Genomic DNA, 23,960 nt, shown 5'->3' on the forward strand with positions numbered 1-23,960 from the left:
TTTTAAATTGTGCCGAACAGCAGAGCTCTAGATATTGTTGTCTGTCAAATGGAGGGTAGTTTGCTTTTAATATTTTTATAATTTCATAAGTGTCATATTAAAACGTTATATCTTATAAGCCAGGTGACTTTTCTCAATTTTTAGGCTCTGGAAAATTAAATACCTGATGGGAATATAGCACAGAAAGCCTTAAAGAAATTCTCCGGCAACACTGCCATGTGCGCCAGTGATAAGAACTTGTAAAGTTCATTAAAATCCTAGCTGCCTGACGTGCGCTGAGGACCTGAGGCGTGACTATGCTGTGCGGTGCACTGGGCGTACCGGTGGGCTTGTAAGCGTTTGGTGCTGGGTCGTGACTCAATGAAAATATAGTGAGCCCGTCTTATCTTTTAAATATATAATGTTCATACATAATGGCCTACCCTTCACCAAGCAAATTTTTGTTGTGTTTTATTAAATAGAGTTTCACGTACTTATTGTTTGTGAATTTTAAGGGAATTGATTTTGCAGGGCTTTTTAGAACTTTAAAATGAAATTCTTGGCCTCGTTTTTACATCTATTTAATACTCCTTTGAATCATTTACTTATTTGTTTGAATAAACACGAAATGACATCTGGATTCTAGTTGGCAGCAGTAGATATAGACTATCTTTTATTTATCTAGACGTTACAAGATTGACAAGACTTTTTAAGATTCAGGTTGCAATCTGTTACGGTTTCTTTTTTTGTTGTTGTAAAAACATATAATGTTGAATTTACCATCTTAACTATTTTTAGATGTATAGTTCAGTAGCGTTAAGTATATTCACATCGTTATACAACAGAGGTCTAGAACTTTTTCATCTTACAAAACGGAAACTCTGTACCCGTTACACGTTAATTCCTTGTGCCTCCCCTCCCCCACCCTTGGCAGCCGCCTTTTCCTTTCCATTTCTGTGATTTTGACTACATTAGATACTCCATGTGAGTAACATCAAACAGTATGTGTCCTTCTGTGGCTGGCTTATTTTTCTTAGCATAATATCCTAAAGGTTCATCCATATCGTAGCATGTGGCAAGATGCCCTTCTTTTTTAAGGCGACGTGATATTCCATGATGTGTATACACACATTTCCTTTACTCGTTTATCCGTTGTGGACGTGTGGGTTGTTTCCACCTCTTCACGTTTGTGAATAATGCTGCCGTTAACATGGGCGTGCAAATATCTCTTCAAGATCCTCCTTAGATTCTTTTGGATGTATATCCACAAGCGAGATTCCTGGGTCATATGGTAATTCTACTTTTAATTTTTTGAGGAACCTCCATAATGTTTTCTTTGGTGACTGCACCATTTTACATTCCCACCAACAGTGCACAAGGGTTCCAGTTTCTCCTTATCCTTGTCAGCACTCATTTTCCGTTCATCCTGATGGGTTGTGAGGCGATACCGTGGTTTTGACTTGCATTTCTCTGGGATTAGTGATATTGAGCATCCTATATGCTTGTTGGCCATTTATGTATCTTCTTTAGAGAAATATCTGTTCAAATTCTTTGGCCATTTTTTAATTGGGTTATTCATTTTGTTGCTGTTGTTGAATTATAGAAGTTTCCGATGTGTTCCGGATATTAACCTCTTATCACATATATGATTTGCAAATATTTTCTCCCCTTCCATAGGTGGCCTTTTCACTCTGTTGACTGTTTCTTTTGAGGCACAGTAGTTTTCAAGTTTGATATAGTCCCACTTGTCTATTTTTGCTTTTGTTGTCATGTCAAAGAAATCATTGCCAAATCCAGTATCCTGAATTAGAATCCTGTGTTTTCTTCCAGGAGTGTTTTAGTTTTAGATCGTTAATTCATTTGAGTTAGTTTTGTATAGAGTCTAAGGTTAGGGTCCAACTTCATTCTTTTGCACGTGGATATTCAGTTTTTCCTACACCATTTGTTGAAAAGATTGCCCTTTCTCCATTGTATAGCCTTAGCACCCTTGTCAAAAATCATTCGGCCATATATGCAAGAGTTTATTTCTGAACTCTCTATTCTGTTCCATTGGTCTATATTGTCTGTCTTTATACGGATAAAGACACCACACCATCTTGATTACTTTAGCTTTGTAGTGTGTTTTGAAACCAGGAAGGGTGAGGGCTCCAACTTTGTCCTTTATTTTCAAGATTGTTTGGTGATTTGAGATTCCTCGAGATTTCTTGTGAGTTTTAGGATTCTTTTGCTATTTTTACAAAAAAAAAAAAAAAAATGCCATTGAGATTTTGATAGGAATTGCATTGAATCTATAGATTGCTTTGGGTGGTATAGACATTTTAATAATACTGAGTCTTCCAATTCATAAAAATAGGATGTTTCCATTTATTTATGTCTTTTTAAATTTCTTTTAGCAATGTTTTATAGTTTTCTGTGTACAAGTATTTCATCTTCATGGTTAAGTTTATTCCTAAGTATTTTATCCTTTTTGATATTATAGTGAATAGGATTGCTTTTTAATTTTTTTGTGTGTGTTATTGTTAGTGCATAGAAATGCAACTGATTTTTGCATGTTGATTTTTATATCCTGCAGCTTTGCTGAAACTGTTTATTAGTTTAAATTTGTGTGTGTGTGTGTGTGGAATCTTTAGTATTTTCTACACATAAGGTCATGTCATCGCCAACAGAGATAATTTTACTTCTTCCTTTTGATTTTGGATGCCTTTTATTTCTTTTTCTTGTCTAATTGCACTGGCTGGGATTTCCAGTACTGTGTTGAGTAGTAATGGTGAGAGCGGGTATCCTTGCTTTGTTCCTGATCTTAGAGGAAAAGCTTTTAGTCTCTCGCCATTGAATATGATGTTAACTATGGGCTTTTCATATATGTCTTTTATTACGTTATGGTAGTTTTCTTCTATTGCTAGTTTGTTGAGTGTATTTAACATGAAAGGATGTTGAATGTCGTCAGATGTTTTTTTCCTGCATCAGTCAAGACAGTTATGTGATATTTGTCCTTCGTTCTGTTAATGAGGCGTATTACATTGATTTTCCTATGTGGAACCATCATTGCATTTCAAGTGTGGATCCCACTTGGTCATGAGATATAATTCTTTTAATGCACTGTGCAATTCAGCTTGGTGGTATTTTGTTGAGGATTTCTGCATTAATGTTCATTAGGGACATCGGCGTGTAGTTTTTCTTGGGTGTTTGTCTGGTTTTGGTATCACAGTTATGCTGGCCTTAGAGAACAAGATTGGAAGGGTTCCCCCTCTTCGATTCTTTGGAAGAGTTTGAAGAAGATTGTTAGTAATTTCTCATTAGATGTTTGGTAGAATTCCCCAGTGATGCCGTCTGATCCTGGGCTTTTCTTTGTTGAGAGATTTTTGTTTACCGCTTCAATTTCTTCCAGTTATACATCTGTTCAGAGTTTTTATTTGTTTGCAATTCAGTCTTGGTAGGTTGTACGTGTCTAGGAATTTGTCTATTTCCTCCAGGTTATCCAATCTGTTGGCATGTATTTGTTCATAGTAGTCTCATAATCTTTTTTATTTCTAATTTTAGTTGCGTTTTCTCTCTTTTTTTCTTAGCATAGCTGAGGATTTGTCAATTTTGTTATCTTTTTTAAAAACTCAATTTTCGGTCTCATCGATATTTTGTCTGTTGTTTTTCTATTCTCTGTTTCGTTTATCTCTGCTATAATCTTTATTATCTCCTTGCTTCTGGTAACTGTGGGTTTAGTTTGTTTTTCTTTTTCTAGTTGTGTGAGGTGTAAAGTTAGGTTGTTGATTTGAGCTCTTTTTTCTTTTTAATGTGTTTACTGCTATGAACTTCCCTTCAGTGCTCCTTCTTCGCATCCCATGTTTTAGTGTGTTGTGTTCTCATTTTCATTTGTCTCCAGTTATTTTCTAAATCGTCTTGTGATTTCTTCTTTGATCCATTGGTTATTGAAGAGCGAGTTGTTTAAAATGCTAAGTTTCCCCTGAAGAGATCACCTGTTAGAACTACTCGCAAATATAATCCAATAATTATTGACTTAGTAGGTCTGACAGAGTAGCCAATTGGAATTCATCAGACTCTCAAGAGTTTGTACACCTTGAGTATTGACAAATTCATTGTTTTATAGCCCGATGAAGTGTGTATGTGCGGGGAGGGAGTTGGGACTCCTTCACAATGTAATCTAAAGGGGATAAACAGCTGTGGGGATAAATATCCAATGATCATGACATAGAAAACAGAAGCCATTTTTATTCTTTATCCCACTTAACTCGAAGTACTCTAACGATGAAGTGCTTGATTGTATATGATCTCCTTGAGTGACGTACGGATTGGTTCCTCTGTTAATTTTTTTCGTTTAATATGCAAATGTGAGTGTGTGATCTTCAGTATGTTTGCATAAGCTAACTTCAAATGAATTTAAGTAGTTTTCTGAAATATTTCTATTGAAATATATTACTTAAAAATAAATTTTAAGGAGTGAGTTGTTTAATTTCAAGAACGACTTTTTAAAGTAGCAAATAGTTAATGAAAAATGTGATTCTTTCCCTTTATTCTTGAAGAAAATGGAATTTGATAATTCATGCCTCTTTGGAACTTACATAAAAGTAAAAATCCGGTAAGTTATCGTCTGGCTGCCAATTAGAAATGTGTGGTTTTCTAGACTGAGCATCCAAGACTCTCGGTTTCCAGTGTAGAGTGTAGTTATTCACTTAGTTTTTTTTCTCTGGCTTCAGTAGGCTCCCATGGATGTGCGTTCCCATCCGTGTGGGAGCTGGAAACCCAAACAGTAGCATCTGATTGTTACTTCCATGGTCAAGTTCCTGCAGATCGCTCATTAGGAGAGGATTTTGAAAACAGAAAGAGGCCGGACATTGTGAATATTAGGATTAAAATAACTTCCCAGCCATTTCAAATATGTTTGCAATCACGTAGAGATTTTTCTTTAATCAGAGCTCCAGATTAACCGAGTCGGGGCATCTGTGGTGTGTAGATGGGTCTATGTTTGTTTTCTTTCCTTTGGGGTTTTTCGGCCTCATGCTTAAGAACAAAATCCCCTTTGGAAATCATCCAGCGCCCCGGTGGTTGTGCTTTGTGTTGCCAATTAAGACTTCAGTGGGGGGCTGGATTTGGAATCCTTGGGAAAAGCTTTGTTTCCATTCGGCTAAGGAAGAAAGGCGGAAAATCCGGGGAAGACGGCGGAGGCCATACCTTGCGCAGTCGGGGTGCCGAAGCAGACAATGGAATTACATTTCCACGGGCTCAGCGCAGAGACCATCACTCATTCTTTCCGCTCCTAAGTGGAGTTTTACAATGGCGCAGAGCTGTGAGAACAGAGATCAAAAGAGCAAAACTGCTACCAAAGAGAGCGTTATTTCAAGAAACGCTCCGCGCCCCGGGGCAAGATAGGGCGGTCGCCATCATCTCCCGCGTCCACGCAAACAGCCATTTGGAAAAGTAGTCGCACTCGTTAGAAACACAGCCTTTGTTAAATGCGCCCAAGTCAGTGCCGGACACGGATACGTCCACGATTTAAAGAAGAGAAAAACAAAATCTGCTTCTAGTTGGTTTTTATTGGAATTTCTAAGATTTTTATCATTGAGATTCATTGGAGGGGAAGCGTTAAATTCCTGCTTCAGGTGTTCTCAGTAGCGGAATGGAGATGGAAGTGTTCTCTGGGACAGGATTGGCACCTGGCCCTTTACCCGGAGTGGTGCTGGTCTCCTCTCTGGGCTCAGGTAGTTGGCTTCATCTGGCAGGAAATAAGACAGCTTCTTCTGATCTGTCAGATCCTCTAAGACCACCGGCCTTCTTAGGACGTGACTTAATTTTTGCCACAAAGATACATATTTAGACAGTGAAAGATGAAAGCACTTCTTAATTATTGATGTGTGTGATCTCCATATGTCAGAATTATCTCATGACTCCCAGGACAAACGCCAGGTGAGTCTCGGTCCCAGGTCGCCTTGCCAGTGCTCAGCATGGCGCCTGGTTTATGGTCAGTGCCTAGTACGTGTTCGCTGAGTGGATAATTGTTTTAATCTAGTGTTAGTCGCCCTGGCCGTCATGACATCAAAAAAAAATCTCTGGCCACGCATAATAGCTATCTGTCAGATTTCTGGATTTTTGACTGTAAAAGTTTGGGATCATTTTGCAAACTTTTGGAAAACCAGTTCTTGATTGCAAATCAAGAAGGGAAGACGGCTATAGCTCATCATGCTTAGAGTTACCTGACCGTAAGAAGAAAGATGGCCGCTTTTCTTCTGGTCGCCAGTTTCCGTGGCAGAAATTTCACGATGTCTAAAATTTCGTTTAAATTGGCAAAAACCGTTGAACATATATGTAATGTAACATGTAAAGAACCATTATATTTTCAGAACTTAAAAGGTTTGGGGTTTGGAAGAGAACAGAAGAGAAAAGAAGAGATGATGGTATCTATGCATTTCTGCACCAAAAATACTTTACTCGCCTTAAGCACTAAACAAGTGCACCGCGTTATTGCACAATCTCTCACAAGCCAGTACTTCTACCTCTGTCAAGATCCAGAGCATTCTTTTTCACCTGCTGTCTGGAGGGGACGTAACTGCTTTGATGCTCCTTGCCGGTTATTTAGGGAGGCTTCTCACAGTGAGAACACAGTATTCCCAGCCCCCACCCCGGCTGCCCTTGTTCCTGCAAATGTCTTGTCTTCAAGCTTTACATCCCGTCCCTCGCTCTGAGTCCTGGTAAATCCTCTTTAATTCTTTAATTCATAAGAGCTCTTGGCTCTCAAAAGGACATGTCTTGTTCTTTCTGTGTATACAACAATGGTAGATTTTTTAAAAAGCTTTACATTTTAATGCAAATATGTGAATGACAAATATCTTGAAGGAGCCGTGATGGATTATGTTCAAGTCTGTATGTGCAAAGCACACGGTTTTTCCATTTCGGTGCGTGCTGCGTGTTCTGTAATTTCTTGAAGCTCACCGAAAATGTTTCTGCACGCTTTCGTGATTGCGCTCGTGCTTATCCTGCTTCGTCGCTGTGCCTCTTGTGTGTCGATTAAACAGGGCTGTGAGTCTTCTCAATGCAGGCACACCGAATACACCGGCGCCCAGGTGAGGGGGACTTAGGTTTCCTCGCTCACCCTCGCCGCCTCCCCGGCCGCTGCACCCCTTTTTAACAAGTAGCTTCGAGATCTCATCCACTGTTCCCCATCCATCAAGTCTCGGGTCATGTAACTGTATTAATTATTGACGTGGGCTGGATTTTTAGAGGTTCCGCGGGTCCTCAGGACCAGGCCTCGCGGTTCCGTAAGTCACAGGCCGTCTAACTCAGGCACAGTGCAGAGAGCAAGGGTGACACAGCCCCAGCGAGCGGCTTCATTCCTGGATTCGTTTCCTCGTCTGTAAGATGGGGTGATGAAATTTCCGCCGCGGCTTCGCGAGGCTTAAATGAAATGACGTGTAAAGTCTTTAATATACAGTAACCGTTGCCACCGCTGTGGTTTCCATCATAATGTCCCCTGCGAACTCCTCCAGCCACCAGGTCAAGCGCTAATTATCAGGAAGTTGGTTAATATTTGCCATAACTGATTAACAGTCACGGTGTTTCAGCTCTTTAAGGGTGTTTTGTACAAGCCTTTAAATTGCCATGAACTCGCCGTGAACTCCCACAAGGACACCGTGGAGGCGGCGCTGGCCCAGGGCTGCCAGCTGCCAGGTCTGTGAGCCTCAGAGCCTCACGCTAGATGCCTGGCAGAGAATGACCCACCGAGTGAAATTAGCTTGGTGTTTTCCGTCCCTGGAAGATCGTGAACTTGAAGCACAAAGGTTTCTATAATTTTTAGACTTCAGTCCCAAATTTCAGAAATGTAATGCTCTCCTGACATCTATAATTTCTTTGTCCCCAAATTGAGCATTCTAAAAATTCACATTTTGTCCTTAAGGCACGCCCATGCAGATCCCAGCTGGAAGATTCTGGTGCTGTAAATTCAGAGCTTCCTCAGCTACCAGAAGGACTATGCAGAAAGTGTATTCAAACCCCGACAGTTTCAGTCGTTTTATTTATGTTTGCTCAGAGAGCGAGCGGTTTTTCAAAAGCACGTACCCGGGCGCGGTTTTTAAAAACGTGCTGGAGGATTGGGACTTACAAGGGAAGAAGGACCGAAGCTGGCCGGGAGGAAGGCAGAGGCCAGCAGGAAACGGAGTGAAAGGCGGAGGGTGGATGGCCGTCCAGGAGGAGACAAACGCCAGCCCAGCAGCGTGTCCTGCTGTCTCACGCCCCTCGGCTCCTGTGGTCTCCTGATTGAAATCTGGTCTCATCTCCATCCTCCCCTGGAGCCGTGTGCACTGAAGCCACCCAGACTCCCCCGCCTGGTGGCATCCAGCACCCTAGCCAGGCCTGCCGCATTTTCTGTCTCTGACACCCTCCCCGCCGCACCCCCCGTCTCTTCCTTCTGCCCCGTCTCTCCGGTTTTCTGAGCTCCCTCAGGCTCCCACAGTAATTTCTCAACCCACATCGTAAACATTTACTGCTGCCCTGTGGGTTTCTCTCATTCTTGGCTCCTTCCTCGTGCAGCGACTTCCTCCACACCTGTGGTTCAGTGACCACCAGCTGCACAGTTCCTGTCCCGAGCCGCCACCAAGATTGCACCTACCACACGTCCGCGTGCATCCGGGCCAGGCCCACCTGGGTCTGCCTTGTCCCTCAGCCCCTGCCCTGGACTGTACCACCGTCCACCCCTCTCCCTCCTCCTCCCTCCCTCCTCCCTTCCTCCTCCTTCCTTCCTTCCTTCCTTCCTTCCTCCCTCCCCTTCCTTCCTTCCTTCCTTCCTCTCTTCCAGAGCAGGTGCTAAGTTAAAGCATCACATGTCCCTTCCTGGGACAGGCTCAAGGCATGACACTCCCACTTATTTATTCATTTATTTTATCCATTCATTAAAAAATATGTATCCAGCTTCCACACCAGGCTCTGCAAAGTAGATAAGAATGATAAACAAGATAAGATCCCAAGAAATGGGTGACCCAGTGAGGGAGATTTCAAACCTGGCAGCGATACCTGTCATACGGTGACCTGCTCTGGGAGCAGGACCGCCAGGCCGCGCCCCTGCCCTGGCTCTGGTTCCCTTCATACCCGTGAATCGCCTGCGCGTGCCGACAGTCCTCCTCCTGGAGCTGGCGCATCCCCACTGTGCACTTAGCACACATTCAGGCCACTCATTTGCTCTCTCCCGGGAATTCGCAGTCTTCGGGGAGTCTTCCCCAGGTCTTACAGCAGGAAGTGAAGTGCTTACTTGGGCACCGCCTCCAAACACTGGCATCTTACGTAGGGCAGGATGTTTCTGTCGCTGCCTGCGGCATCCTGTGTGTGTTTGTGCCACGTGTGCCTTTAGATCAGAGTTCTTCAATATCAGCGCTGTCGACGTTCGTGGCTGGGTCATTCTTTGTCCAGGACTGTCCTGGGCACCATCAGGTGCTGAGCAGCACCCCTGGCCTCTCCCTGTTAGATGCCGGGAGCAGCCATCTCTCCCCGGTTGTGACAGCCAGGAATGTCTCCAGACCTTGCCAAATGGGCGCTTGGGGCAGCGTCGCCCCTGGTTGAGCACCCGGGTCTACACTGAAGTCTGCTCAAGGCACGGTCGCGTCCCGTGAAGCCCCTGCCGTTCTCAGAGGCCGTGTTGTTCGGGGGTCTTCCCCTTCAGTCTCCTCCATGACTTTGGACTGTACCAGTTGCCACAGTTACAAAGGCAGCGAGCAGAAAGGCGTTGAGCCCAAGTGACATTCCTTAATGGTCTCTATGGTTAGGGCTTTAGATCCCATCTGTCTTAACTATCCACGTGGAAGCGCGATGTTCTGTGTATATATTTTTATACTCAAACCCCTCCATTCAGGATTTTGTTGTCATTCTATGTCACTTGTAGCACCATCAAGAGGACCAGCTCCTCTGAACGCGTGTCCCCGGGCGGCCGGCGGGAGAGCTACGGGGACTCCAAGGGGAGCCGGCACCGCACGGGGTCCACCAGCAGCTCTTCCAGCGGCAAAAAGAACAGCGAAAGGTAAGGGCGTCCACGGTCCCATTCCGTGTCACCTCCTCTCTCCAGAGCTGAGCCGGAAGGTCCCTAATACGCACACGGCCGGGAACTCGCATGGGGACCTGGGCCTCTCCTGAGGTCATGTGGGCCCTAATGAGACAGCCATCTGGGGCAGCTGCCGGGCCCGGCCCACGCCAGTTACCGTCCAGGCAGGGAATTAGAACCTGGACCCCCGGCCCCCTTATGCGGATGGTGGTTCTTGAGAATTTGCTTGGTTCCGAGGACACAGAATTAGGAAACTGACCCGGACTTCCTCAGGGAGCATTCGATATTTCTGGTACATTCTGCTGTCATTTTAAAGTTCACGTTAGTGAATCTTTTTAGACAGAGTGGATGAAAAGTTGTACTTTTATAATTTGTTGAAACTGTTTTTAACATTGAACTAATGCCAGAAAGAGGAACTGTTTTCTTTCTAGTTTCATGAAATACTCTTATTCCTAATTTGGAATTATTCTTTGAGCTTAGCATATAATGGCTCATAATAAATACCAAGAGACCGATAGAAACATTTTGTTAGTGAAAGCTAATTTGGGGCATTTTCATTGCTTGTTTTATGTTTAAGAATGTATTGAGTCTATGAGATCAGTTTCTCCGTGTTGATCTATCTAACGTACCTTGTTCTGTCTTTTTAAATACTGTGCTTTAATTTTATTCTCTCTATTGAGCAAGACTTAGGAAGGAGTTTCAGCTTCACAGGCAAAACTTTCTGTTTTTCCCAAAATGTTCACGGAAGGAGAAGGCTTAGTCATTAAGTGATCAACTCCAACCCACAGGCTGTAGAAATCCCCAGTTTATAACTCCATTCTGATTCCGCCCTGTAAGGAAAGCTTAAACTCTTTTTCGGTGTTATTCTTGAAAGATACCTTTTATAGAAAAGACGCAGGCACTTCGCACATCTATAGCAGGTCAAGTTCATGGTTGATTAACAATCTCAAAACCACCGACATGTGTTCTGTCTTCTAATTTAGACTATTAGTGCTTCTTATCAGAAGATTATGCTAATTGAGTGATAATACCTTGGAAATAAGGCCAAGCGCTTACAATGGCCACAGAGTATGAGGACTCGGAGAGCCGTGTGGCCTGTGGGCATCTCTGAATTCAGGGGCGGCTTAGAATTGACCTGAAATGTCTAGATCTTGGCAGCCCTTAAAAACTTGGCCCCTTCTCCGCACATCTGAGTTTTATTAAGAATTTCCAAGAGGAACCTGCATTGTGCAAACTCCAGATCTGTTTTATCTTTTAAATCCCGTGGCTTTGGTAAATGGGCTGGGTTAATATTTCCATGAAAGATGTTTACAAAGGGTTTTAGTTTTTAAATGCCACAGTAGGAAATTTCGATTTCAAAATGAGAGACTGGGAAAACTTACTAATCGTTTTCTAAAAATAAGTCAAGCAACCAAGCATGTCCATTTTCAAATAAATTCTTTGTCTCGTTCGAACCAGGAGTAGTCGAGGCCAGCACAGCGCTGAGCCGGCGGAGCTGCAGGCACCTGAGCTTGCTCGGAGGGAGAGCTCCTGCCTTCCCTTGGGGAATGGGCGGTACCGACAGGTGCTCCCGGGAGCCCGTGGGAGTGCTAGCGGCCGTGACCCAGGAAGCAGCCGCAGCTGAGAAGCAGTAAAGAGTTGGTCATTCAGTCGCCGCCTGACCCCTTCCCTTCATTGTTCTCTCCATTCCCACGTGAGCAGCCCGCTCTTGGCCGCTGTGACCCCGCGCCACCGCAGAGCGGGAGTCTGAGTGACCCGTGGCCAGTCTCCGAGCTGCAGCGTGCGCACAGGGAGGGGTAGGGAGAGGCCCGGACGCAGTCCCTCTCTTTGACATTACGGTGCTCGGTGGTCTCCTCCCCGTCACTCACTGTTTTTTGACAGTGGGTCCAGGATGCTTCGTACATTCGAAAAGATTATCCTCGTTAGGTTACTGTCGGCAGCAAGACGGCGCAGAACGGGCACAGGCTCTGGAGTAGGAGAAAGATCTGGGTTTGTAAACCAGGTCTGCCACCTAACTCCTCCGAGCCTCGGTGTTTTCCTCTGTGAATTAGGGATTATACCCAGTTCCCTTGACTCTCAGAAATGAGCCGACCGGTAGGGAGACACCGGCGCCGTGCCTGGTCCTCAGTGGCATCGTCGTCGTGGCCGCTGTTACAGAGCGAGAGATCTGTGCAGAGCCGCAGCTTTCCAGAATCCTGAGCTTTATTTCTCTCGTTGGTAAGGTGAGGCTGCTGGGGACACCTGAGCTCATTAGTCTTTTTTCTGGCCTGACACACGTTAAACTACATCCAGGTAAAGGACACCGTCCTGGGAGCTCAACCCGGATTTTGGCAAATCTAAAAAGTGGTCGGGTGAAAATAGAGCGTCATAAATCTTCACGGTTCCCACGGTTGTGAATGTCACATCAGAATGAGCTGGTCTGATTTCAGGGAAATAAGTCAGACAGAGAAAGACAAATTCCGTATGATTTCACTTAGATGTGGAATCTTAAAAAACCAAAACAAATGAATAAGCAAAACAAAACAGAAACAGATCCATAGATACAGAGAACAAGCCGATGGCTGCCAAAGGGGAGAGGCATGGGAAGATGGATGAAATAAAAAAGAAAAGAAAATTTAAAAAATGTACCTTGACACTGGGCTTAGGGTGTCAGTCCTGAAAGCCAGACTTTGAATAAACAAAACAAAACAAGTTACATAGAAAGACTCAAAACAGGATCCCTTCACCCTGCCCATCAGCACCGGGACAGCATGTTTTCAAAAGAAAAAAAAAAAAGAAAGGAACGAGCTGGTCTTTAGATCGTGTACGATTCAGGGCAGGTCATCAGAATGCAAGTGAGAAACAGGGGTGATGTCAGAAGGAGAAGTCTGGATTTATCCTGATTTGTAGAAGAAGCAACACGGCACCGCTTTAACTCGTATCTGCCACAGATTATTTGCTGTAAAGCTCACAATTCCCACACACCCCGTGCGAAGCAGCTGTTAGCACATATGACGTTTTGGCAAAAATTAGAAAAAGGCTCCTCTTACTCAAGAAAAACACTTTCATATCAGCAGATATATTTCTCAACAATAATAATTACAGCCAATTTAAAGCCTGCTCCACGTAAATTGTACAAATCTTACTGCTTAACCTAAAATAACAGTGTTTTCGAGATCCTAAACATTCACTTTTTCCCAGATAGAATGTTTTATTTGAAAATAATTACATTGTGCTTTCAGAGAAACCACATTCTTGATAATAGTTTCAGCCTTCTTGCTTCTGTATCTCATTTTCTTTGACAGTGGTCTCTGGCTTTGACAGTCTCTTATGTGACATTGTAAAGTTTTATCTTAGAATGCTTAACACTTTACGATGCTTCACTGGTCACCAGCCACACGACTTTAATAGCACTTAACCTTTGCACTGACAAAACTTCCAGAAAAGCAAAAGCAATATATGGCAATGTAATACTTACTGTATATATTATTGACGGTAAATATTAACAACTATATACCACCTCGTGTCTTAACGAAGTACTGATTATATATTTATAGAGTACCGACAATAACATTTTGACGAACGATCTGTACTATCCCATGTAGCTGTTCTATAACTCCAATAAGGAATTTCTTTAATTTAAAAAAGATGTTTTGTTTCAGACAGAAAAGCAGCTACATTTATGCTAGATGTTTCTAGGCTGATAAATTATTTCCATCATGAACTGGCTCCCCCTTTGTTCCGACTTTATCCGCTCTGTAAGGAAGACCCTTCGTTCCTTCCCATCAGGAAGTTGTGGTAATGGGCTGATTTTGTTAGAACAAGAAACATTTCAGCCATCTGCTAGGAGCCTTGTTGTAATAAACATAAACTGCCTGTCTTGGGAGTCAACAAATATTAAAAAAAAAACACTTCAGAATAATGGAGGTGTCTACCATGTGACAGTGTCCCTCAGATTCCCTTTTGTATTGCCATCCTGCACACCATACTGGCCATTTTATCCAGACCGCAAGGTCAAGGCCATTGAGCCGGACACGATGAGCTCCATCCTTCCTGAAGCTCCAGCGTTCGATGAAAGTCTCCTGAGTGGCCCCTCGAAGCCCCCAGATCTGTTTTTCGTTTGCTTTAGCCTCCCCGATGGTGCAGTCCCCACCTGAACCCGCAGCCGAGCGTTCAAACCCCTTCCTCTCCCAGCTCCCCTTCTCTGAGCCCCAGTGGCCACGCCTGTCCAGCGCCAGCTCTCACTCTTCCCTAGCAAGACTTTTTTTTCTTTTTTGAGGCAGCTTATTACACAAGTGACATGTGTTTTAGGAAACCCAGATGTATAAAAAAAGAGGAAAGAAAGTCACCCATAATCAGTGCTCGGACGCACAGCGGACGTCGGCTTACATTTCCATCTGGTTTTGCTTCTGGGGTGCGGTGTCTAATTTTGACATAAATTATACTCTCCTGCACATGTTTCGCAACCCGCTTTCATTTGTTCTGTAACTGTGTTTTGTCGGTAAATAGGCTCTGACGTTATTTTAGATGTGGATCATTCATCACTTATCTAGGCAGATGTTCTCGGATTGGACATTGAGTTACCAACACGGTTTTTCTAATCTAGTCTGACCAACTCAACATCTAGAGCACTGCCTGGCACATAGTAGGTACTCAATAAACATTCGTTGAACGAATCTTTTTCCCTCAATCTTTATAAAAAAAAAGGTTAACATGATGGGGTGATGTAGCCGTTGCCAGGTGTTAATTTCAGCTCTGCCACTTTTTGTCGTGTGACTGTGAGCAAGTTACTTAATCTCTTTGGGCTCTTCCTCAGTGCCTCCCTGCCAGGGTTGTCGTAAGGATTAAATCCGATCGCGTACGTAGAACCCTTTGCCCGGAGCTCGCCTCCCGTCGGCGCTCAGCGAACGGTAGCTGCAGCGGTTACTTCCACTCTCCCAAAGCGCGGGAACCGACGCGTGCACACCTTTGCCCACGCCGCCCCCCGCTCTGCGAGTGCCTCTATGGGACATTTGGGAACCTTCTGACTCCTGTTTCCGCCCTCGCCCCAGCCAGAACGGGGCGGAATCCGAAGTTCTGAGCATTTCTGCCACATCACTCGTTCAGTCCACGGCACGGCCTCTCCTGCCAAGCGCCTGCCGTGCGCAGGACACGGGGTAAGGCTTGGTGGGAAGTGGACAGGTTTGCACGCAGAGATTTGTTCTCTCAACAAACAGCGATGACATGGGAAACTGAAAAGGGCCAATTTCCAAAGGACTCGACACAAACCAGTGAGAGAAAAGACAGCAACTCAGTAGAAAATGGGTGAGGGTTTGAACAGGTGGTTCACGGAGAAAGGAATGCAAATACTAATTAATGAAAAGATGCTCAAATTCAGTCGTAATTAAAGAAATGTAAATCTAAGTAAGAAGAGTGTATTTTTAAAAATCTTTTAACTTTAATATAAAATAAAAGATACAAAAACAAAAACAAAAAAAACAAACACACCCGCCACAGCGCATAGTGTGGTGAATTAGACCTTCTAGCCCTTAGGAAGTGGGGGGTTCTCCCCTCCACTTGACGTGTGTGTCTGGAAGTTTGGCGTGGGAGGATGGGTGGCAAACTGCAGCTTCCCCTTCGAGACCCAGCTCCGGGGTGCCCCTTGCTCTGGGAAGCCTGCCCTGGCCCTGCGGTCCAAGGTGGGCGCCTTTCCAATTGCTTTGTGCCCGCCCATCAGCTTCACCTGCAGCCGTAACTCCTCCCCCACGGCCCCACACCCACACCCCTTGCCTCCCCTCAGCCTTGGCCACAAGCAGCCGTGTCACTAGTCTTCGTATAACTAGCACTTTGCACAGTGCCTGGCACAGTAACTGCTCAGTATTCGTTGAATGAACGAAAGGATGTTATAGCTTTAAAACCATTTAAGAACTATGTAAACAGCACCACCTATGGGTGGGTGATTTTATCACACTGCATTTAGATTCTGAAACATTTTGCACTAGAAGTTTGGTGACTTAAATTAGGCATCTTCTTCATCCTCTTTTTTTTTTTCTTTTTTTTTCTTTTCAACTAAAGAGATCGTTTCATTCTTCAGGCCCCAGGGTCATTTGTCCTTTAACACATGTTTTAATAACAAGTGCCGATGTTCTTTGCGTTGTCACAGTTTAGAGGCTGTGAGACATAGAGCCCAGAAATACACGGAGGTTCTTGTCAGGGAAATTAGGAGGAGACATTAATGGATGGCCATGGGTTGGACACTTTGTCACACGTTTTAGTTAATCGTGCCAATGCCCCATGCATCTCTGGTTTTCTTCGCGTCCCGTAGCTGAAGGAAAGTAAGGTGCATTGAGGTGAAGCCGCGAGTCCAGCGGGAACACAGCCGGCTTCAGCATCTGTGCCGCTTCCGCCGGGTCGAGCAAAAGTGTTGGTTGCAAATGTCTGCAAAGCAATACTTTTTGTCCCCAATAAAGCCTTCCGTGGCTTCTAAATATTTTTAGTAGATGGTTCCCAAATGACCTTATTTCTAGTAAAAAGCTGCTGAGGGGTGATTTGTATAAGCGGTCATCCCTCGCATAGTAGAATATTTTGATTGCCAGTAGGAATTTTATTTCACCGAATAAAATCCATTCCAAAAGGACTCGTGGAATGTGTGCCGAGAGCTGAGGTTCTGATAGATGGCTGAGTCACAGGGAAACAACACGTTCGACTTTGAAATGGTCTCCTCCTTGATCCACCTGATCAGTCACTTTTAAAAGCAAGTGTCTCTGCTCTGACCACATGCGGCCCCTGTCAGTGCGGCTCTAATCCTAGCCACCCAGGGCTCCCTGTTACGAAAGTCACATGTGAGACCTGCAGTGTGTGGGAGCGGGCCCCCGAGCCCCCTTTCAGGAACTGGGGTAAATGAGGGGATGGGTAGGAAAGTGCCGAGTGTGGATCCCAGCGCCCGTGCAGGCGGGTGGTGAGCGCTCGGTGACTTGGAGTCTGGACACATTCTCTCTGGACTCTCCTGATAAACTCCAGCCCACAGTGCCGCGAGTGTGAGTTTTACCAGATGGAAAGAGAAGCAGCCGCACGGGGACGGTGCCTGTGCCCAGAGCCCACGGCGAGCCATCTCTGGGCCTGGGTGCTATGGGACTTAGATGGCTGAGGCTGCTTCGGGGTGGGAGGTGGGGGTCTCCCTCAAGCCAGTGGTCTGCCTTTTTCCTGCTGCCTCCAGATCCCGCTATGGGTCTGGTGAAGCTCAAGGCTCTGTGTGTCCCCAGGTCCTGCTTAGTGCTTAGAAGAGTCCTTAGCAGAGTCTCCCGAACCAGCCACTCAACGGAGTGTAAGCCAGGCCCTTCCAGCCAGCCCCCTTCTGGCCAACACAGAGCGGTAAAAACCGCCCGGACTGCGGTGCTGGTAATCTTGCAGATCTGGGCCTCAGCCTAGTGTCAGTGGCCAAGAGAGGAGGGTTTGCTGGCCAGAGAGGAAATCCTTTCTCCTCTGGGCTTGCTTCTCTCGTGGGCTTCGGGGGAAGGTGGGGGACATCTGTCCTGATGCCATACTGAGATAGGGATGAATGGCATCTCATCTGGCCCCAGTGCTTCTTCACCCTGCCCACACGGGACCACACCCTGGCTGTCGAGGGAGTGTTAAGTCACCCACTTAATTCTTCCATCGAGCTCACCCCGAGGAATGGGTAATCAGAGACAAATTACATAACTCCTAGAGAGGCCATCGTCTCCCGTGCCAAGTGAATCCACAGCCCGAGCACGTTTCAGATCGTGCCGGGTGTGAAGGGCCCACCGTCAACTCCCCTGACGACGAGCTCTGGAAGGGACAGGTGTCCGGGACACTGCCCCAGTTAAGCGACTGGGGCCGGAGGCCGCGCTGTCCCTCGTTTGGCGCCGTTCCCGTCGTCACGTGCCGTGGGTGTGCCCTGCCCTCCGCGGCCGGGAGGATGCGTCGTCCTCTTACAGGTTTGTAGTTACAGGGTTTGCACACGCGAGTGCGTTTTCCTTTCCCAGATGCTCTTCTGGCCTCTCAGGAAAGATGGGCGTTGGCAGGGACGATGGGTTCTCTAGTAGACATAGTCTGCTTTTCTGTGAAAACTCAGCTTTTTAAAATAATGAAATCCAGCAACGGTGCGTTTTCTAAATACAATATGCCGAAAACGAGACGCAGGGCTTAGAGCCAGAGTTGAAGAGATGCGAGCACTTGTGCTCCCGTTGCCTCTCAGCCTCTCAGCCACCTCCGGCCGGAGTCGCCAGCCGCGCTTTCTGGTCTTCGAATGGGGGCCTCGTTCTCTCCCGACCCCGCGTCAGCGTCAGGCGTCCCCGGCCGCCTGGGTCTGGCGTCCGAATGCCCCTAGGGGTTTCTCTGAGAGGGACGTGACCTGTCGTTGCTCTCTTCATTCCCCGGAAAAGGCCGGGTGGCTTTTTTCCATGTTCGTGGCTTTTGCATTTTTCTACTGGGATCAAAGTCACGATGGAAAAAAATAGCTTCGCGTCTTCCGATTCCCTGCTTGGCTCCCGTCGTTACGACGCTGTGATGTTCGCTTCGCGGTCTTTTGTTAGTTTTCCCTCTTCTGTCCTTCCCCGGCTCGTGAATCTAATAATACAGAACGTTTGGACCGAAGACTCGTGCTTCCGCTCAGAAAATCACCAGAGTGTCACTGCCCCGCCATCATGGGGACAAGCCGGGTAATCTACAAAATCACGGCTCCTTTAAGACCAGCTAGATCACAGAGTAATGTGACGAACTAAAATCCAAGAGGTGGCACGTTCATCTCAGGAGAGGCGGACCCTACAGCTGCAGGAAGCGGGGGCCTTCGCGGCTGGCAGCAGGAGGAGAGCAGCTGAAAGCTTACGGGATGATGCCGGGCCGGGTGTGGACTGCGAGGCGGTTCAGAATTCCTGGGGGCCCCAGGCACCAGGGGATCTCCACACACACATGCACGCACACACACACGCAGACACCCCTTTCCCACAGACCTCCAGTGAGCTCGTGACAGAGCCCGGGAGCAGGACAGGAAGCGCTGAGGACACCCGCTCTGAGGCACAGGCAGGCGGGCCTGCTGGTGTCCAAGGACAGAGCGGGAGAACCGAGAGGTCCTCTGTACTGTGCCCAGGTGCCAGGCCATGGCCACCACCCCTGAAGCAGGGACGGGGAAGGCTGGGGCAGGGCCGCTGGGCTGTGGCGCAGTGGCGTCAGAGGCCCGGCTGGGGGGACTGAGGATGGCTCCCTCGGCGCTGGCCTCGCCCTGGGTACCACACAGCCGTGTCTCTGAGGCCGTGAGAGGCAGGGCCGCCGCGGCAGCCCCTCTGCACCCACCCAGACCCACAGGGTCCACTGAAGTCTGCAGAAGGAAGACTGAGGAATCCTTGGGACTCTAGACCCCAGCCGTCTGCTCTTACCGGAGTGGGGACAGAGGTTGCAGAGTGGTCCCTCCAGGAAGCGGCCCTGGGCACAGACCCAACACGGGGTCTTGTGGCTGGCCATGGCCTTGGCCTTCAGGAGGAGGGGAAGCTGGGGCAGAGGAGCTGCTGGCATGTGCAAGGGACGACAGGGACAGGGTGGCTGGACCCAGTGACTGAGAGGAGAGCAAAGGGAGGTGAGGGCGGACATGTGAGGGGCCAGTGAGGTGTCTAGGGACTTGGGCCAACGTCAGATCGGCTTCTCCATGCAAAGGCTGTGCCATGCTGTCACAGTACTGCTTTCAGTGACCAAGGGCGAGAGTCCAGAAAACTAAGCCCACGACAGCCAACCACCTAAAGCACCTTCGAGCAGAGCGGAGACACTTCTAAAGCATCGGGAAGGACGTCTCCCTGTGGACTGCATAAAATGACCTGGAAATCGAGGAGATTAACAAATATTGCTTATTACATTGTGGGGTTAAGGATGGTGTTTCTCAATGTATGTCTAGTTAGAAAACTGAAGGAGAAAATTAATATTAGGACTTTATCTGCTCAGATATATTTTTTAAAATACGCACACACACAAAAAGTATGAGCCTCAACGGGCTCATGTTGCCCGCGGCTCCCTTAGGCGCAGGTGTCACGTCTCACTCTGTCTTGTTCTGTATCTTGAAGCGAGGGTGGGGGGGGCGATGTGGGAAGCGGGGTTTCCAGTGAGAAGATGGCATGGCCGTTGAAGTCTCACAGATGTGGGATCGAGCTCTGGCTCTGCGTTTGAATGGGGTGCACTTCTTGCCCCGCCAGAGCTCCCCCACGTTCCTCCACGGACAGGGGGTGATCATCTGTCCCCACAGGTGGCTGTCACGGGAAGGCTGTGCTCTCCTACACATGGGGACTCCACGCAGGCTTGTCCTGTGGGAAGCCAGCCCCTAGGAATGACCTCGGTCCATCTGTAGCCCGCTTCGGGGGTTGGTTCCCCAGGTGCAGTCAGGGGTGGCCTCAGCCTGGCCAGAGTCCACAGTGGGGTCCCCGCATCACCCCCAACGGTCCTTCTCCTGTGCTCTGAAGCCCCCGCTCAGAACACGCGGTCAGGAATTTGCTCGTTTTAAGTTAGTTCTTTAAATGACCTGTCAGAAGCGCATGGGACAGAAAACAAACCTCACACCCGTAGGCAGGGCCCGCTCCCGTCCGGACCAGCCCGATGTCCTCCTCCTCCAAACGCTTGCTCTTGCTCGTGAAAAGCGCGGCTCTGCTGGCGGAGCCGGGGTCCCGGCCTCCGCGCCCGGCTTTGGACCTTCCCGGCCACGCTGGCTCCTGCTCGCAGTCACGCGGTTCTGTTTCTCACGTCGGTGCCTGTCACTGACGCAGCCACCATGTGACGCGCCGCGGCGGCCAAGGACCGCGGGGCGCGTGGGGGCAGACGAGCCCCCCAAGCCTCGCTCTGAGCCCCGGTTCTCTTTTTCTCTCCACAGCAAACCCAAGGAGCCCGTCTTCAGCGCGGGTAAGTCCGGTTTGATTTTCGTGCAGCGCCCCTCACTCAGCTCCTCAGACCTTGAGGCGCGAATGAGAAGTAGCCGTTTCGGGGGCCAGCCGTGGACACACACAGCTTTTTGCACGCAGAGCTGCCCGTCAGCCTGTCCCCGGGGGTGCTCAGGTCATAGAGAGGCGGCCCACGGGACAGTCATAAAAACTAAACCCTTTACTGGCCCCCGTTCAAACTGATTTAAGGTGGCGTCAGTAAGGAGGCCGCGTGAGATGCCACCGCACACGCCGTGGGGATTTCTGAGTTAAAAGACATCCGTTGCCTGTGGCGTCCCTCCCTTACTAACGGGGCTCCCTCCCCTCATCAGCACCGCGTTTCTCTGGAAAGGAAAGTTTCTGATGCATCAAGTTATAACTTTGTCTAAAAGTAGCTTCCCCCGCCCCCTTCTGCCTTTGATTTCCGAAACTGCAAACTAATAGTTCACATACCTGTCTGTACATCTTTTTAACACGTTTTATCATAAGGTAGATGCTATTTTTAGGATTTAACCTTATTGAAAGGTGCATTTAAAATGCAGAATAATCGACAAGTATGTAATTAGTTAAATCAGTTCATTTAAATTTTCCAGAGTTTTCCTCCAATTCAGAACTGAGACACAGAGTCAGAATTTCGTGTTTATCAGCACGCGCTCTAGTATTTATTTCCTTCTCGGGAAGCGTGCAGTCACTCACCGACAGCACGGTCGCCACAGGCCCACAGAGCTAGGTCCTGGGTGCGCTTGTCAGAGTCCCCGAAACGCGTCCAGGTGTGCCTGCCAGGTGGCAGGTGGCGTCTCTGCCCGAGAGCCGGCGAGCTCCTGGACAGGCAGGCAGGCACCTGCAGTGCTACACTGTCTCTTTATCTAGCCCTTCTGTCTCTGTCTCCGAAATCTCAAGGGAAGCGCCGGGTGACACACTGCAAAGGTAGGCAGCACTTCTGAAACCTCATAGCTCTCTGAGCACAGCCGTTACCCAGGCTACAGAAACCTTTTTCATACAGGCAAACAGATTCTCTCCTTGTATGAAAATGTTTTTGTGGTGCAAACCACTTGGACTTAAATTAAAAGCGTTCCTGAGCATCTTACTTGGATGGGTTTTAAGAAGTAGCCATAATTTGGATGTCGATTGATTATTGGCCAATTACAGGAACTTTAAAAAAGAAAAAAAAAAATCCTGTGGAAACTTTAAGAGAGCTATAGGACGAGCCTTGGATGTCCACTGTTTGAAATGGTGTCCCGCACCGCCGCTGGCCTCTTCCCCAGCTCCTCGGGGTTTGGTGGCTGTGTGCTGCTGTCCTAACATGCCTGAAAAAAAACAAAACAAAACAAAACAAAAAACAAAAAAAAACACTGCTTTCCCTTGCTGCGTTTTGACTTTAGATGTAAAATGTCTGAGTTACTAGCACGAAGCGATGCCTGAGCTAAATGCAGCGCTTTCTTTTGCCTAGTCCAGTCGTTCAGATTTGTGCGGTAAGTAAGCCTCAGTCGGAAGGGCTCCATAACCAGCACGTAACCACGATGTGTGCGCGCAGGTACTTCACGTGCGTTGGTTAAACACAGCGATGAGGAGCTTCTCGTGGGTGTTCCAGAAGTGCCACTGGATTCTCTTTACTTCCAATCTGCAAGCTGGGATTCTTCTCCTACAGAGAGAGTTGACGGAATCCCTTGCAGTCGACTTTAAGCACTGTCACGCCCGTCCCTCTGTGGGTCCGCTGGGGGCTTCTAGGTTCTTCAGTTGGAGCCACACAGTCTGATGAGCGTAGATTTGGGTGAAGGATTCAGGAAGGGAAGAGCTTTCAGGTGAGGAAGAGAGTCTGAGGAGGGGCCCAGAGCAGGACAGGTGCGGGGGCTGAGGAGGAGACACGTCTGGCCAGGGACGAGAATCCACGCGGGTTGGTTGTGGCAGGCGGTTGACCCCTGGGATCCGGCAGGTAAGGGCAGGCGCAGGATTTTGGGTGGAGACGCAGTGAAATCCAGTTTGGGCCTCAGTGGGTTCGGCAGGAGACTGTAAGATGATCGAGGGCACCAATAAGAGAGCCTGGGCGGTGGGGCCTCAGGTGGCCTAGTCTCAGTGGGTCCGGAGGGTGGAGCCAGGTGAAAGCATCCCAGCTGGAGGGTCCATAGGACACAGCGCAGCGGCTGGCACACCAAGCAGGAGTGAATGCATACCGGTCCTTACTTAAAAGCCCCACTTCATAGGCAGAGTGCAGAGTGTGTCACACGCATGCCTTCAACACCGGAAGCGCATGCACATAATAACGTAAAACTGGGGCGGCCTCTCGACTTCCAGGCTCTATTGCATGTGGCAATGTTTGCAAATCCTTAGGAATGAGATTTACACAACTAACTGGTAAACGTGGTACCTAACGGTACTGATTTGATTCCATGACGCTTCCTCACCAAGTTCCTCTCCACGGATGATTTTTCCGTCGAGCGAGGTACAGATATCCCCCGTTCCAGCCGTCCAGTTTAAATGCCATTAAGGCTGGGTCCTCTGATGCCCAACAAAACATCAGAATACTGCCCGTTCTGAATCGGAACCAAATTCATCAAAAAGCTCACAAGACACTTTCTTTGGTCTTATTATATCCTGGAAATGCTAGCCAGGAAAAAGACCCAACTTGTTTCTTTAAAGTCCAGGAGCTGCCCCATGTCGAATGGGTTTTACTTTTGTCCCCACAATTTATGAAAATGTCGAGAGTTATTTTATTATCGACATGTTTGCTCTAGAAAGTTTCACTTCCCAGTTTCTCTCTCTAAGGCGTCTTTTCCTGGAGCGTTTTCCTTTCTGCATGCATCCTAGCATGTACGTCTGCTCATCGGGGTCATTGACACTTGGAAGAACTGTCCGATGTGAAAGATACATCTTTACACTGCGATATAGCAAACCAACTTAAATATTGAAGGATATTTTATGAATTTCGATATTGAAATTGTAGATACGTTAAACTCAATACGAATTTTCAGTGAATTTCTAGTGTTAATTGTAATTTGGGGGGTCTTGGCATTTCCCTCCCCCCCGCCCCACTTGATGATAAAGAAAATGAAAGCACTAAAATCTTTCATGGAAAAACGCTG

At 47.3% G+C, this 23,960-nt stretch overlaps 1 protein-coding gene across 4 annotated transcripts in view; it reads left to right on the top strand.

Annotated features, from left to right (window-relative positions):
• EML1 (EMAP like 1) overlaps window positions 1–23,960 on the top strand; it is a 152,124-nt gene that overhangs the window by 103,343 nt on the left and 24,821 nt on the right. For 3 of the 4 annotated variants that reach the window (XM_039884202.1, XM_039884204.1, XM_039884201.1), the window contains exons 4-6: window positions 9,854–9,988; window positions 20,835–20,863; window positions 21,751–21,807. In XM_039884202.1, coding sequence (XP_039740136.1) covers window positions 9,854–9,988; window positions 20,835–20,863; window positions 21,751–21,807 — 221 coding nt within the window. The remainder of the gene's footprint in view (window positions 1–9,853; window positions 9,989–20,834; window positions 20,864–21,750; window positions 21,808–23,960) is intronic. The other variant, XM_039884205.1, reaches the window with a different exon arrangement.

This window comes from Pteropus medius, unplaced genomic scaffold (genome assembly GCF_902729225.1).
Source record: "Pteropus medius unplaced genomic scaffold, Ma_sr-lr_union100, whole genome shotgun sequence".
Taxonomy (NCBI): Eukaryota; Metazoa; Chordata; class Mammalia; order Chiroptera; family Pteropodidae; genus Pteropus; species Pteropus medius.